The sequence below is a fragment of the Antechinus flavipes genome, chromosome 1, assembly GCF_016432865.1.
Source record: "Antechinus flavipes isolate AdamAnt ecotype Samford, QLD, Australia chromosome 1, AdamAnt_v2, whole genome shotgun sequence".
NCBI lineage: Eukaryota > Metazoa > Chordata > Mammalia > Dasyuromorphia > Dasyuridae > Antechinus > Antechinus flavipes.
This window is the reverse complement of record NC_067398.1, coordinates 95,651,593-95,668,937: the sequence shown is the minus strand read 5'-3', so window position 1 is coordinate 95,668,937 and position 17,345 is coordinate 95,651,593. Positions and strand designations below refer to the sequence as shown.

The 17,345-nt window shown below is 34.5% G+C and overlaps 1 protein-coding gene across 1 annotated transcript in view; it reads left to right on the top strand.

Annotated features, from left to right (window-relative positions):
• Positions 1–17,345, top strand: part of SH3GL2 (SH3 domain containing GRB2 like 2, endophilin A1) — a 226,358-nt gene that overhangs the window by 178,892 nt on the left and 30,121 nt on the right. The window contains exon 3 of the mRNA XM_051987069.1: positions 9,655–9,727. Within this exon, the coding sequence (XP_051843029.1) occupies positions 9,655–9,727 (73 nt within the window). The remainder of the gene's footprint in view (positions 1–9,654; positions 9,728–17,345) is intronic.

The following is a 17,345-nucleotide window of genomic DNA, read 5'->3' as shown; positions in this document are numbered from 1 at the left end:
AACTATATTCTAGAAACCCTACCAGGCAATAGGGATACAGACACAAAAATTTGGACAGTCCTTTTCCTCAAAGAGCTTCCATTTTATCAATCAAAGAAGTGTGTCCATAAATCACAATAGGAAAGTATCCGTTTGTTCTTTGTCTCTTTTAGATGTAAGAAGTTGGATTAATGATGATAACATCACTTAAAAGTAAGTAGGACAGAATATTCAAGGAATAAAAGTCTTATGGGTTAGAACTAAAGGGTATGTACAATGATTTAAATTTGTAGTAGGTATGGATCAAGAAAATAGGGATGGAAAATAGGCTATTACCAGTAGGGCAAAGAATTAGCAATCAGAATCTTGAATTACATTTTAAAAATTCATTTTTATTGATAATATTCCTATATCAGAACTCTATTTCTCAATGAATTCCTCCCACCATCTTCTCTTCCTTCTCTAGAGAGTCATCCTTTATAATGAAGAATGAAAAAAAGAAGGATAAAAAGTCCAGTAGAACTGAGAAACCTTTTGAAAAAACCATTTGAACCAATATGTACAATATTTCATTCCTCAAAACTTCCACTTATGCAAAGAAGTGGTGAAAAGTGGTTTCTGTTTATTTCAGGTCCAAATGTGGTCATTAAAATTTCCTTGTATTCAGTTTCCATTGTTTTGTTGTTTTTTCCTCATTTTGGTTGTTGTATTCATTTTTTTCCCCTTTCATGGTTGTTTTAAGTTCACTTTGATATCAATTCATATCAGTTCCAAATTCCCCTTTCTGTTGAGAATATACCCGTTCATTGACTAGGGTTCAGAACCTCAATATTATACCTCTTCACTGTCCCTCACTACCCATTGCCAGATCTTGTCAATTCCACCTCTAAAACAATTCTAATTTGTACTTTCTCTGTACTGACTCAAACTACCATCTTACTCAAGACCTTCATCACTTCTCATCGTAACTCTTGCTATTTCATCTTAATTGATCTTTCTTGACTCCAGTGCATCTTATTCTAGTTGCCAAAGTTATATTTCTCATTCATAAATCTAACCATGTTACTACCTGGCTCAAAAATCTCCTTTTTTTAAACCTCTAGGATAAAATATGAACTTCTTTGTTAAACATTAAAACCTTTCACAAATTAATTCATAATAAGATTTTCCATGTTTTTCTATATTTATAATAGTATCATTTCTTATAGCACAGTTGTGTTCTATTTCATTCATGTATTACAACTTGCTTAGCCATTTTTTTGATGATAAGCATCTACTTTGAAGGCAACTACATGATATAGGATATAAAGTGTTGTACCTGGATTTCAGAAGACCTGAGTTCAGATTTAGACTTTAGATGTTTAGCATCTGTGTGACCCTATTTGTTAACCTCTATTTGTTTCAGTTTCCTCAACTGTAAAATGGAGATAATAACAGCATCTACTTCTAAGAGTTATTGTAAACATCAAATGGAATAATAATTATAAAATGGTTTGCATAGCAAACACATAGCAGATGCTATATAAATGTTAGCTATTTCTAGTTATGTGCCATAGACCCCTGCTTCTTAGACCCCATATAGGGTCTCATAACTGAATGTGGGGGGTTGCAAAATGATGATTTATTATCAGTAAATGTTTAATTTGTTTATCTATTTTAGATACTTATATGCCAGTGTCACATAAAATTTCTTGGGTAAAAAGAGATTATAAGTAGAAAAAGTTTAAAAAGCCCTGGTCTAGAGGATAGAATGCTGTCTCAGACATGTAACTAGGCAGGCATTTGATGTTTCTGAGGTTAAGTTTCTTCATCTATAAAGTAGAAATAATAACTACCTCACAGAGTTGTTGAGAGGATCAAATAACATATTTAAAGTGCTTTGCAAATGTAAAAGTACAATATAAATAGTAATTAAATTAGAGATTTGATATCTTATTTTTTGTAACATAATAGATAAGGCTAGGGGAACTAGATAATTCATTTCTTAGAAAGAATGATCCAGGCCTTCAGTTTCTGGGTGAGTTTAAAAAGCATACATTTAGAAGATAAGATAGTTTCCTTTTCCTTTTCCAAAAACATTTAGAAAAATGATGATAAAAAATCTGGGCATTATATTGATACAAGATGCAAATAAACTGAGAGAATAAGTCAATAAAAAGTAAAATAAAAAAATGGTCATAAATATATATGTATATATGCATATATATGTATACACACACACATATATATATATATACACATACATATTTCCATATCTATATCTATATCTGTTTTAACATAGGTAAACCTGAACATGCTTTCAGCTCTGCTTCTCATGAATGGTAACGCCAAAGATGTGCATTCTTACAGTCAAGCACACATGTTGAGGCAACCATCTAGCAAAAAAAAAAAAAAAAAAAAAAGCTTCAGGAGAAACAAAAACCTTACTCAAAACCATAGGCTTCTCTCCAAACCCAGTCAGCACTTCTCCCTGTGAACTAAGAGAGAAAATGATCTTTGAAAGACAAGATGTATTCAAAACACTTATGCCTATTTAATTCTCCTTTATTTCTCTTATCTCCTGTTGCCTACAAACAAGCCTAGATTTTATTCCCTTTTTCACAACAATCTCATCAGCTCCCATTAATTCAATTATATATGTTCAATTATATTCAGTCCTTTTCTTCTGAACTTCAATTCTGCTTCCAATATCTATTGGAAATTTCAACTGGTCATTCCCTCAGACAACTTTAATTCATATGTCCAAAACTGAACTCATCATCTTTTTCCCCTTGGCACCTAACTTCATTACTTATGTATCACCACTCTGGTTCTTAACCTCAATATCACCTTCAGAAACACAATAAAGCATTTTGGTGGTGAGCCTGAAATCAGGCTCCTGAAATCAGGAGACCTCAGTTCAAAGTCAAACTTCCTAGTTAATCTCTGTTTGCCTCAGTTCTCCCAATTGTAAAATGGAGAATAAGAAATCTATCTCTCAGTGTGGTTGCCCTAGAAAAAAATGAGATGTTCTTTGTAAAATGTAATGTTCTTCTTGGTTCGGTTTCCCTGGGGTCTCTGGGAGCAGCCTTCATTTCAGTTCAGTAATCACCACAAGTGCAGCCAGATGTTTAAGTCCAAATGTTTTATTATTTCTTTTAAAGTCTTGTCTCTTTTCCTGGGACTCGATTAGCTTTCTTAGAGGCCTATCTCTCTCCTTGGTTCTGAGAACTTGAGCTCCTGCTGCCAGTTCTTTATTTTCTCTGTTTCTGCCTCTAGCTTCCTGAATCTCTCCTAATCCAAAAGTTTGTGCTTCAGCCTCCAGCCATAACAAAGGAGGAAGATGGAATGACTCTGCCTCAGCCTCCGAAAGCTTCTAGTGCTTTTGTGTTTTCTGGCCCTGACAGCTTCTAGCTTATATGTTCCATACTGAGTAAATACCAATCATTATATCACTAGGAAACCATTATTTGTTGTAGGATTAAATCAGTGTTAAACTAGATTTAACCATTGTCTCCTCAATTCCACTTAGTACCTTGTTTCAAGTTCTGGCCCATAACAGTAAAAGTGCTTAGGACAGTGCTTGGCACAAAGCAGAAACTTGTACAAATGCTTCTTCTATTCCTTCTTCCTTTCTCTCTCCCCTTATGTTCCCAAATCTCCACCATCCTGCTTCCAAAACTACCTTCTCATTTGCTCTCTTCTCTCTACTCATACATTTTATACCCTCGTTGCTTCTTATTTAGATTTCTGTAACAGTCTTGCCTGTCTTCTCTCTAATTCATAATTTGTGTAACTATTAGAGTGATATTAAAGCACAGAAATGACCCAGTTATTTACCTGCCTCCAGATTTCCATTGGTCCCCATGACTCATAGGATAAGATTTAAAAATCTCTGACATTTAAGCTCATCACAAACTTTTTTTCAGCCTGCTTTTCTGGGTTTATTTCATATTAATCTCATTCACATGCTTTTTTCTTTTCAGACAAACTGGACTATTTTCTATTACTTATTCACAACATTCTAGTTCATGTCTCCATGTTTTTCACAGGCTATTTTTCATGCCTAGAATGCATACCATCTTTGCATCTGCCTTTTAACATCCCTGATTTATTTCAATGATTGGGTTAAGAGTTACCCTCTACATAAACTTCTCTGATTCCTTCCAGCTCTTATGAACTCCCCTCCTTCTAAATGATTTTATAACTACATATATGTCTGTATATATACATAAATACACATATTATATTGAAAAGAATTATATGTTATATAGTATATATAATATATATTTTCTTGTAACATATATGTAACATTCTCTTGTAATACATAGTATATATAATACATAATGTATACAGGCCAATGCTTCTCAATATTATATATATATATATATATATATATATATATATATATATATATATATATATATATATATTTATATATAATACAATTTAATTTTAAATTTTTTGTGATTGTGTCTGTCCTTCATTGGGTTAAGAATTCATCCCCTACCCCAGGGATTCCTAAACTTTGTCCATCTCCATATTTTTAGGTTTTCATTAAACTTTTCCATGTCCCCTATTAAATATGAGAGGAAAGTGAGAGTTTACTATATATGTGCATATAAGAAATAAAATAGATTAATTTTAATAGAATATATTGTTATATATTAAATATTGCCCTTACCTGCTTGTACTTACCACAAGCATATTATCTCAGATTGTTTTAACCATCCTTATAAAAGGTACCTAATTTGGTTCTATTTTTTTTTGTAATGATATGACCATTAATATTTAGGTCATATATATAATTTGAGTTTATTGTGGTTTACTGTGTAAGATGATGGTCCAAATTAAATTTTAGTAAACGTTTATTAAACACCAACTGTGGACTAAGCTTTCAAAGATGCAAACATGTAAAACAATATATTTCCCCAGAGTTACAATTTAATGTTTATTGTGCATATAAATAATGTTTATAAGAAAAAAATGAGTAAGCACATTATGTCAAGAAAAAAACCCAAGAGATTCAAGTAGAGAGTGATAACATTTTATCTGGCTCTATCAGGAAAACTGTGGTAGAAGGTATAAGTTCCAGAGTGAGGGAATCTTGGAACAAGAGGAACTGAGAACCACTAACACTATAGGAGCAAACAGGAGAGTGAATTAAAGTGGCACTTTCTAAGGAATCGTGTAAAGTCCTGAGAAATCTAGATTAAGCCAAACTGATTGGAGATAAAAGGATGGAAAATCAAAATAAAAAATGAGGAGAACTTCCAAAGTTCATTTGGTAATGGAGAAGAAAGCTTGTCATACCTCAAGAGTCTCTTATCTCCCACTCTTCTCTTAATAGGGGAAGATGGAACATCCTAACTGCATCTCTTTTTTTGTTTATTGTTTGTATTCTGAATTTAACACTAAAAACAAAAAAAAGAACAGTTTTGTGTGCAGAGTAGAAAATAAAAAGATAATTTTTATGAAACTCCAAATCCCCATTGTGTACTTTTTCTTCTTAAATATAAAATAAATTCAAATTCTAACTTTTAAAACTGTGTTTTCTTTTACATTTTAAATAAAATGTCTCCTTGGGACCCAGTAAGCAGACTTTTGTCTCACCCTGCAGACCTTGTGCCTTGTGGGTAGGATTCTGCTGCAAACTTTGTATTCTACACTCTTCCTTATTTCTGCTAAAGGGGCAATTGAAATTTGTTAGCCATGAAGATCAAGAGACCTGGAATCTCAACCCTTTCTCCTTTTCTTTTGCTTATTAGTCACATAAAATGCATTGCAGTTCAACTTTCAAACACTCCCAAAAGAACCTTCTTTATAGGATCAGCAGTTTTGGAGAGAAAGAGAGCTCAGTTTAGCTTTATTCCTGAAGGAGCAATTATACAACTGAATGAAATAAATTAAAGGTTGACATCGAGTATTGCCACTGGATAAAGCAAGTGGGGATTCCTAAAGCTCATTTCTCTAATATCAACCACCAAAGACACTCTCCAGCTGAGATGCACTGAAAACACAGGTGTGTGCCTCTTAACCCTGCCAGCCTCCTCAGTGAGACTATTGAACATAATAATGGGAATGTGTTGCTTCTACAGGCTCCCTGCACAGTAAGTGTTTCTCCCTAGTAATTTAAGTGCCAGTATATGAAACCGTTTTTGTTGCTTAAACACACACATACACACACACACACACACACACACACACACACACACACACACACACACACACACACACAGTATAGGTTCCTTAAAAGCTTAGTTAAACACTACCTGAGTGGATTTTTGAATGAAAAGTTAGCGCTTCTCAAATAAGAGTCTGTATTAGATACAGTTAAATATTTCAATGATAAATTTTAATTTAAGAAAGTAAAACTAGAAGGAACTTCAGTGATATCCAGTTTAATTTTCTTGTTTTAGAGATGAGGAAACCAAGGCACAGAAAAATGAAGTAATTTTCATTTATTCAAGGTTACACATAGACCATAAGTAGGATTCAAATCTAGGTTCTCTGACAATGGATAGCAAAGTAGCTCATTTGATAAAGTGCTTGATCTGAAGTGAAAAAGACTCATCTTTCTGAGTTTGAATCTGGCCTTAGACACTTAACAGATGTGTGACCCTAGGTAAATCATTTTACCCCATTTCTCACTTTACTCATCTGTAAAATGGGCTGGATAAGGAGATGGCAAACTATTTTTCTATCTTTGCCAATAAAACTCTAAATATGGTCATGAAAAGTCAGGCATGACTGAAAATGACTGAATAATAGCATTCTTTGACTCTAAAACTAGTGTCCGTTTTTCTGTATCATGACTGGTCTGAGCTACATTGCTGAGCTCAGGAGGAACACAATAAATGTGTTTCCTTTGTCATTTTTTTCCTTGAGAAATAATGCCAGTTTCCAAAGTAGAATTAAAATTGTCGTGGTCTCCTGCATTCTGGATTTAGCCTTTAGTGTAGCCTTTCTGTAGGAGCAATAGGAGCTGAATTTAATTTCAGATAATAGCCAGTGCAACAAACAAGCCACCCGGCAGGGGAAAAGGGGTGCATTTATTTTTATCATGTCCTGAAATAGGTTTAGTAGCAGGGACTACTAACTCTAGATCCCCTAACTCAAAATCCAATTCTAGGAAGAAAAGTTCCCCACTCTGGAGAGCTGCTGCTCTTTCATATGAACTCGTCAATAATAATGTCTATGGAGATTAGCAAATTAGTAGATCTAAGCAAGGTCAGTTTTTCTATTCTAAATCTAATCACCCTCTCTTTAAGATTCTGTCTGCCAAGGGATAATAATCTTTGCTTGTTTGAAATCTTGGGTAAAATATAAGTAAATATTTGATACAAAAATAAATATGCTTTACATATTTTACATAATTTACATATTTTACATATTTACATTTTTGAATGAACAATTATTGGAAGTATTATACATAGAACCTTAATCTATTTTATTGATAAACCAGCATAATTATCTTATCTTTAATCTCATGAAGAAAGGTCACTTTTAGAAGTCTGATTAACAATAATAACAACGTACACCCACACATAAAAAAGCTCTTCCCTTCCCATCTCTAATTCTAAATTCTAAGCTTCTCAGTTTAAGTCTCTTAATCTTTACTTTAAATTCTGAGGCTTGATGGGGAAATGTTTTTCACTATCACAAACTCCAAGTGGTTTCCATAACAGAAACTAGCAGCTTACCAAGTAAGAGAGAAATGTCACAATATGTAAGAAGGATAGAGACCAGCTGTTTTTCCTCTTCACAGACAGTAGAAACCTGACATTGTGCTAAAGCTGGAGGAGTATTTTACAAGGGAAGCACTAGCTGATTCTGGAGTGTCGTGAGACATTGAAACCTGCCTTAAGAAGTGAGATGCAGGGAGTTGGAGCCTCTCTTTTCCCTGCAGTCCCTGTGAAGGCACTGGGTGATAGTTTGTGAATGGTTTAGGTCAGTCTTTTCTGCAAAAGCAGGGATACCATATGTTTTAGTATCTATCATTGATGAGGTCTAGATATGGGGTACAGGGAGTCAAACAGAGCTCCCCTGCAACCCCCCCTGGATCTGGCGCAAGGATACTGAGTTAAATGAAGTCTAGAAGCAGCGTGATCCCCCAATAAAAGCATTTATTAGCCTAAAAAGCTAGATTGATAAAAGAGGTTTATTATGGAGTTTGGAAGTAAGGTTAAAGTATAGTTAAGGAAATAGGTGAAGGCAGAGATAAGAAGGGCACCAAACAGAGGGTTCCAGTGGACAGAGAGTCCTGACATGGCAGGCATAAGGCTGGCATGTCTGGGACCTCTGTAAAGAGGGGGTCCCAGCTTTGCCCTTTATAATGGGAGATTTAGCTAGAGGGGCCTGTAGGTATAGTCCCAAGTTGGCTCAGATCCGGATGGGGATGGGACAGGCCTGGATCTTCTATTGGAATTCAAAGGGACCAGGATTTGTAAATCAAAAGGTCCTTGATTGATAATTACATTAACTAGGAGGAGTGGGAATCAGAAAGAAAGGAATATGTCAATTCTTAAAGGGACCACACCTGCATCATCATGAAGTAGCATATTGATGAGTATATCCATGGCTATTAATATACTTAGGAGGCAGCTAGGTGATTCAGTGAATAGAACTGCTGGACCTGGAATCAGGAACACGTGAGTTCAAATATCACTCAGATACTAGCTGTGTGACTTGGGGCAAGCCACTTAATCTCTATTTGTCTTAATCCACTAGAGAAGAAAATGGCAACCACTCTTCCGACAAGAATACCACATGGATGGTATGGTCCATGGGTCACAGAGTTGAACATGACTGAACAATTGATATTATAGTGATGTCATTTGGGTTCTCTCTGAAAACAAAGGATGACAACAACCAATCAATTATGTTGGAGATATTTTGAGATTCTTATAGTAAAATCAATATTTATAGATGGTATTAGTACTAAAAATCCCCTAACTTTTATATATCCTTGTTGGATTTAAAATTGCATAGATAATAGACTCCATTCACAAAACATCGGTTCTTAGGGCATGCTTTGGATATGAACCTATAATATGCTTATGAACTTTATTTTTTTCTATACATTAAAAAATTATTAATTTTTTTTCTTTGCACATTACTTTGCAATATCTCTTCCCACTTCGTTATGTATCCTCAAACCCATTGTAGCAGCCTTTTATAACAATTATGTAGTCAAACCAAGTGAATACATTGGCCATGTCTGAGAATGCATGGTCTTATTTATCTCTGGGCAGGTAGTTGGTACAGAGGATAGAGAGCCAGACTTGGAATGAGGACGATTCATCTTCCTGATTTCAACTCCAGTCTTAGATATTTACTATCTGACCCTGGTCAAGTCACTTCATCCTTTTGGCCTCAGGTTCCTCAACCATAAAATGAGCTGGAGAAGGAATTGGCAAAACAATGTAATATCCTTGCTAGGAAAATCCCAAATGGGGTCATGAAAAGTCAGACATGTCTGACAAACTAGTGAAAACACATACATACATGCATTCACACATGTGCACATTCTGTACATTTGGTCCATCACTTCTCTGTATGAGGGTGAATCTATGCTTCAGCATACGTCTTTTGACTCCATGATTAGTTGGTAATTTTGTCAAAGTTCTGAGGTCTTTCAAAGTGTTATCATCTCTTTTATTTTTTTTTCCATCAATGCTTTTTGTCTCTTTTCAGAAAGTGGATGTCACCAGCAGGGCTGTGATGGAAATAATGACCAAAACAATTGAATATCTTCAACCCAATCCAGGTAAGGGAAGATATTATTAATCATAGATTAATTACAAAGGTAATGACACTATGTCATTGGTATAAGTACTTGATATATTTTATATCTATTCCATTTTCATCTTGGGAGACCTCAGCTTTCATTCTAATTCCACTAGCTATGTAACCATTGATTGGTAATGTTAGTCTGTATGGCCTCTGAATCCAGATAGTTTCAAAGGAATAACTGAGGCAGGTGACCTTGCCTCCCTCCAATCCAGTTCACATGCATCTCATAGCATTCCCCCCAGTGTCATTGTTAGGAGTCTATTGAGCTTCTGTTTCTTCCTCTAGGAAGTAGAGATAATGAACTTTAGGATTGTTGGAAGGGAAACACTTAGTAAACTTCCAAGAACTTAATGAACTTCCATGAGCTAGTCTGGTGGTCTCTAGTTATCTGGCCTGATTATGTAAGTAGCAATCACTGGAGGACAAGGGGATCTTTTAAATACAAAGGAGAAAGTATTGGGTGTAGTGGGGCAAATGTCATAATTCATTATATCTAAAGGAGGGTACAGAAGTCACAGAAGGTCAGAAGGATACAGATGCTGAGTCTTACACAGTTCCTTGCCAATTATATTATCTCCAACTTAATGGTGAGATATAGACTAATGATGATTTTTCTTAAATGAGTTGTTAAAGGCAACAGTTAAAAGCAGGTCCTGGAATGTCTGGCAGAGTGGTAGGAAGCCATTCTGCTAATCTGGCAGGGCAGGGATTGTGTAGTTTAGCTAATTTGAAAGATATTCATAATCTTGGTATGGAGAGTGGGTAGTGGTTCATATGCAGTGGTTAGGAGAATGCAAATTCTACCCCGTTTTAATCACAGACCAGTTTCCTCAAATTAGGCTCACCAGTTGGCTCCTATATACCTCCAAAGATGATAGTGTCATCTTACTTAGATGATACTAACATCATTACTTTTAAGGCAGGCTGGTGAAAGGGAACAAACCAAAAAAGGAAAGAATTTTCCGACATCTTTTTTTGAAAATGCTGGTTCTATTGAACCATCATGGTGAAAAGCTCTAGTGGACTTGATTTTTAATTTTTGTTTCTGCAGGAGACAATAATGTACTCTTCTTGGAAAGATCCCAGAGGAAAATGATTGTTGCAGTAACCAACTTCATTATTCTTTCCCTTTGGGGTTCTTCTACTGAGGACACATTATTGGCTCCTGAAGTTTCTTAATTTCCTGTGACCTCTTCAGTCACATTGGCAGCATTGTAAATAAGAATGGGTTCCTGAAGTGCCATTTTCAAAATGAAAAGAGTGAATAATGAAAAAAGGAGAAGAGCTCTCAGGAATGACCTCGAGTCTCAGTTTTAGAAGCAGAGGACACAGGTACAAACCTCTGGTCTCAGTTCTGTTTACTTTCAGAGGTTGTTGTTTATTATTGTTTGTCCTTCATTCTCAAAGAGAACCATGATATCAGAGAGGTGATGCCATGATATGCTGGTTAAACTGATTGAAGTGAGGGAGGGTTGGTCAAGGTCACCTGCCTCCCTTTCTCTTCTGGAACCATCTGGGTCCAGTGTTCTAATATCTTTAATAGGTCTTGTTTTGACTGAGGCAACTACACATTTAGTGATTAAAGCAAGGTAAAGCCTTTTTAACCTAGTCAAAATAAATAAATAGATAATTAAATGAATAAATGAATCAGAATAATAGGTATAAAAAGGAGAGGAAGACACTCAAGTCTGCCACATTCAATCTATATGCCTTTGGTCCAGAGATCTGACTTTGTCTTAGTTTCCTTCTTTTTAAAATGTGGGAGTTATATTTGATGATCTCTAAGGGCACCTCTGACTCTATTGTCCTATGATGGAACAATCAAAAGGTCTAGAGTTTGGGGGTATTTGGAAATGGGGTATATGTGACTTAACCTAGGCATATGGTTTAGCTTAATTACCAAATATAAACCTTTAACAATACTAGCAAGGTTAAGCAGTGGGATTAATCATGTTGCAAGAGTTTACCAAGAGGATAAAGCTGCTTTTGACCTTGAAGGGCTTCTGTCATATTCCTTAAAGTACAATCAAGGTGAATGGAAAGAGATTAGATGATTTGTGTGATAGGTATATGGTTACCAGAATAAGAAAGTCAAGGCAGTCCAAATAGAAGCAGCAATTAATGTCAATTGCCATAATAAGAGTGGTAATGGTCTTGCATGCTAAGGAAGTCAGAGCTAGCATTTAAGCTCAGAAAAAGCCTTCTTAGCTGTTGCCTAGACTATGATACCCTTGTTCTAGTGCTGGTTTTCCTTCAAAGAGGGAGGAAAAGGCAAACAGATAAGATTCCTTCAAAACAGGGTGGTGATTCTGCTGAAATCTGCTTCTCTGGTGACTTTTCTGGTGTCTGGATTTGTATTCCCTTGTGTTATATGTCTCTGGAGAAGTATTATGTGCCAGGCTGTGCTACAAATTGCAGAAAAAGAGGAAAACAGATGGTTTCATTCTTTTAAGATATTTAATGATTTTTTAACATCCAGAGTTGCTATAGTTAAAATATAGAAAAGATATTTTAATTGAGCCCTAAATGAACTGAATCAAGACTTGTTTTTAACCTCATCAAAAATATTGCAAGAGGAAGTGGTTTGGAACCTTTTAAAAATAAATTATTCTTGGAAATGATACATTTTTATAGCATGTTGAGTCTACTAATGAGCTGCCAGCAGAAAAAAAGGTTTATGGGTCTTTGAGAAGCATGTGGACATCTGCCACAAAGGAAAATGATGGCTATTCCTGGGGCAAATATAATGTCAGTTTTAGCTTAGCAATTAAATGGAAAGGAATTAAGCTTTTAGATCGGGAGTCAAGTCACTAATGAAAACTAATTTCTTTACCAACAATAACAAGATTATCATTTAGTAGTTCTGCAAAATTTAAGCAACTTTTATCCAATTGGCTTATTTGAAATTTGATTATTTTTCTACTTGTTACCTTACTAAGAACAAAACCCTAAATCATAATAAAGCCTGCTGGGATGGGACAAGAAAAAGAATTCTTATCTTTAATAGTTATGGTATGGCATGATGACAAAAGACTAACATGTTGTACAGAATCAGGGAGGATATATATAACCAGTAAATGTTGAAGGTGGGATGCAAATCCAGACTTTTTTGACTGTAAGTTTAACATACTAACCATACTTTGGTTTTCCTACTCTTACCTTGTTAAGTGTGATCTTGGTCAACTATGGTATAGGGAAAATAAAAGACTTGAGTTCAAATTCTGACTCTTGCTACCTGTCATCTTGTTGACCTTGAACAAATGTTTTGTTTCAGTTTTCTATCTATAAATGAGAGATTAGACGACTTGACTTCCAAGTTCCTTTCTATTAAACCTGCAAAACTAGGATACCTTACCTCTCTGGGCTAGTGTTTCCTTACATACAAATGAAAGGATTTTTCTATCTCTAAGGCCCTTCTATCTCACATGTTTTTAAGAATAATGAAGTTGTCTAATTGATTAGACTAAATTTCCCTTGAGGGCAGGGTTTTATTCTCTTTTGTATTTTTATATTGTCAAGTATATATCCTTGTGTGTAGTGGCCCCTCCGTGTAAGTATTTGCTGATTGAATGAAATATTGGTGACTTTTTTCCCTCTGCCTTCAGTAAAACTGTGTATATGAGCTTTAGAATGATAATTTTTAAAAATTTCATAAAAATATAGATTTAGATTAGATATGATCTCAGAAACAATCCTTCTTGTTTGATGTTTGAAGAAAATGAGGTCCAGAAAGATGAAGTGACTTGTTCACTATCAATCACATAGGTAATAAGTAGCAAAGTTGAGATCTGAACTTAGTTTCTCTGACTCCAAATATAGTGATTTTACCACTACACTATACTACACTGTTTCTCAAGTTCTTATTAGCCCATCAGCATAAACTAAAAATAACTCTATACTGAGTAGATGGTGAATCATTTGAATAGGAAAATCCATTGCATGGAGAAGACCCATGATCTTCTAAAGAAATACTTTTCATTTTGTCTTATTTGAACTTTGTCTAATTCTCATACATGACTGAAGTTGCTTATTAAATAAGGATCTTAGTGTGACCAGAATTGTTTTAGATATTTTTTTAAAAATCATTTCAGAAATAATGTGTAAAATTTTATTGCTAGTTTAAGACAATTGCCTGGAGTGTTTTAAAATATCCTGGCAGTATCTAGTAACAGACAGGAAATAAAAAACTTATAAATTGCTTTGCCCCAGGCAACATTTTGTACTCAGTGTCCTCTTAATTATCTCCCTATATAGATGGATTAATGGAGAAAATAGTGAATGTAGAGTAATTGGTGATAATGAAACTGAAAAGTTTCAATGGGAAGATTGCATTATGATTATGACTTCTTAAATGATTTGGTCTGCATTTGCTCTTAAGATATGTAATACAAACACATTCATAGATAGGGTAGCTATGATCTCAAAATATCTGATTCTCCTAACTGTCATTTTCATCTTGTTAATTCTAAGATCATAGAATTTAGAACAAGAAGGGGAGGGGAAGGGTGCAGAATTCAGAATCATATGCTTTCATTTTACTGATACTTAGGGAGGTATAATGATATGTACAATGCCACACAGGTGATCTTGTAGTAGAGATTAGAGTTGAATCCATTGTATTTATTCCAAATCCATTATTATTTCTATTATACTATAGGTTGGTTTACTTTGTCATCCAATTTGTCCATTCTTCACTATTAAAACAAGGCACTGAAAAAAATCCATAAAATCAAGCTGAATTCATGTATGGTATATATTTTGTATTTTGATTATTATGATATCTTGACTCAAGAATGTATAGGTAATGGAAAGTAGGGGTCAAGATTCTCTAAATCTCTACTCTAAGTCTTTTAAGTTCAGAGTCAGTATACATTATACAAAGTTGCCTCCGATTGCCTAAACAATGACCTTTTTCAGTTCATTTTTTCAGTTCACCTACTGGTCAGTTTATTTGGTGCTATTAATTTATGATAATTGATTTTCTTTAAGTTTCCTTAAGAACTTTTGTGATTTAGTAGCTGTTGATGAGATGTGTAAGGCTTATGAGGAAACCATTCTTTCCATGCATATCCCTTCCTCACAAATGGGGCCTTATTTCAGACTTATAGATGTCTATATATGTCATAGTGCCTGTGGTTGCTCTATACCAATGCCCATATTGATGGTATAGGATTTTCTATAAGGTCATTGACCCCAGAGATTTATTGCCTTCTCTTAATCAAAGTTCAGAATGACTAAGCCGAGGCATATAAAACATGTGATATCAAGGATGCATGAATTGCTGGTAAGCAAGACTGAGTCATTTATTGGTGAAATGAATTGCTATTACCTCTTATTTTGAATTTCTAGACTTTTAGAACCTCTTAATGGTCAATGAATAGATAATTCTTTGACCTTGACCTTAGTATATATACATATGTGTGCACATCTTATCTCCTTAATAGAATATAAACTCCCTGTGGATTTTCATTTTTATTTTTCTATCTTCAGCATTTAACACAGAGGCTTTTATTAGTCACAATAAATTTGGATGATGTAGGATTTTCAAAAACACTATATATATATATATCATCTGATTTGATCTTCACAACAATCCTGTGACTAGGCTTGAAAGGCATTGTTATTTTCACATTTTTTTAGTTAAGGAAGCTAAAATTTATTGTTAAAGAAATAATTCTTAACTCTTAAGATTTAGAGAGTTGTAGGTCAGTGGCAGGGATTCTGACTCTGAATATAGGAAACAGCTTCCTCTACTCCAAAGTTCCTTTCCTGGTGACTTCCATATTTCTTTGCTAACATCACCATGGATTAATGAGAGTCTTACTCTGATTATTTTATTTTCAGGTCATCATTTTTCCTTGGCCACAACTCACACTTATCATTTAGGTTATGATTTATATTCTACTGGGGGAAGAAGTACTTTTTTTTTCTCTCCTAAGAGATTACATGAACAATTCTGCCTCATTCTCTCGCAAAGCAGGATTTTAGCTTAAGCTAATTTTGTAATTTCGAGGTGAAGTGCTATCAAAAAATTGTTGTTCAAAACTATTGACTAAGTGATCCAAATTATGGACTAAGTGACTAAGAATCCAAATTATGGCCCTTTGGTCTAGGGCATAAAAACAGTAGAACAATCTGCCTCTCATGCTTTAAGAAATGCTGTCAGGAGAGCAAAAAGGCCAGAGCAATGGTCAATGGTCATGTCTAAGAAACAGCAAAGTTTTAAAGGAAAATATATATTTTCTGTGCTATCCTTTGGCCATAATTTGAGTTTCATTTTATTTTATATATCGTATATATTATATGTGAAAAATTACCTGTATTTATGTGTGTGTATGACTGTGTACACACAATATGCATATATTGAATTTAGTGCTAAAGAGATTTTATAAGTTTTATGAAGTAAAAGGTCATGCTTTAAATTCTCAATCAAATCATATAATCTCAGAGTTGAAAGATATCTGAGTGTTTAAACAATAGGAATTCTCTCTCACAAAGGATTACCCTATTTCTCCTACATTTCCTGTTGTAAGAAACTGAATACCTTTCACATTTTTGCCTCTGGAATTGAGCAGAAAGATTTAATCCCTCTTTCACCTGAGAGCCTTTAAAATACTTGAAGAGGGCTTTTAGGTGCTCCATACCTCTAGTCTTTGGGTTGGATATTCCAGTTCCATAATCTCTTCAGTCCCTTATAGCCAGGTTTCAAGTCCCCTCATCATTCTAGTCTCCTTCATAGGATTGTAGATTGAGACCTGGAAGGAATCTTGAAGCTCATATATAGGAACCCCCATTTTAACAGAAAAGGAAACAGACTCAAGATCAAAGAGGTAATGAATTCAAAGTCAAGGTCAAAATCAAGATTCAGTTCTAAGTCCTTTAAGTTCAACATCAGCATTATATCTTTTACCTAATGTTGCCTCCAATTACTTATTCTTTCCAATCTTCCAGAGGAAAAACTGAGCCTCCTCTAGAACAAACTTAAGTACTAAGAAGAATATTTCTGGCTCAGATCTTCTGAGTTTAAATCCAAGTTAGAATCTCTTTGCTCAGAATGGAAACATTTCTAATCTCTTCAACATGTGTAGAATTGTGTGGGGGCAGTGGGACAAAGACAAAAGAGGAATTTGAAAAGTAACTTTGTATAAATCCTGCCCTAGAGAAAAATTTTTAAAAGTTAAGATTATTTTTAAAAGTTTAGGTCTGTCTTTTTTGTTGAATTGAAAAAAATTACTAAAAGGAATTTCTTAAACTTGGGGAGTAATGCTAAACCCAGGATTATTAAAATAACCTCCTGACTCATACATGCCTATTGTGGCTGGAATGCATTTAGATGTCATCCAATTCAACTTTGTGATCATAGTCTTGGATGATAGCACACTTGTTATCTTGAGATCAACTGGTCCAACATCTTTCTTTAAATCAGTATGGTTTTGCTATCCTCAGTTGAGAAACTCAACCTGTCATTCAAAGCCATATAAAATCTGACCCCAACCTATTGAAGTTTTACAATATGAGTTCCTCATGACCACTTTATGAGGTAGATAGTCTAAATCAGTCAATCAGAAACATTTATTAAGCACTACTAGGTG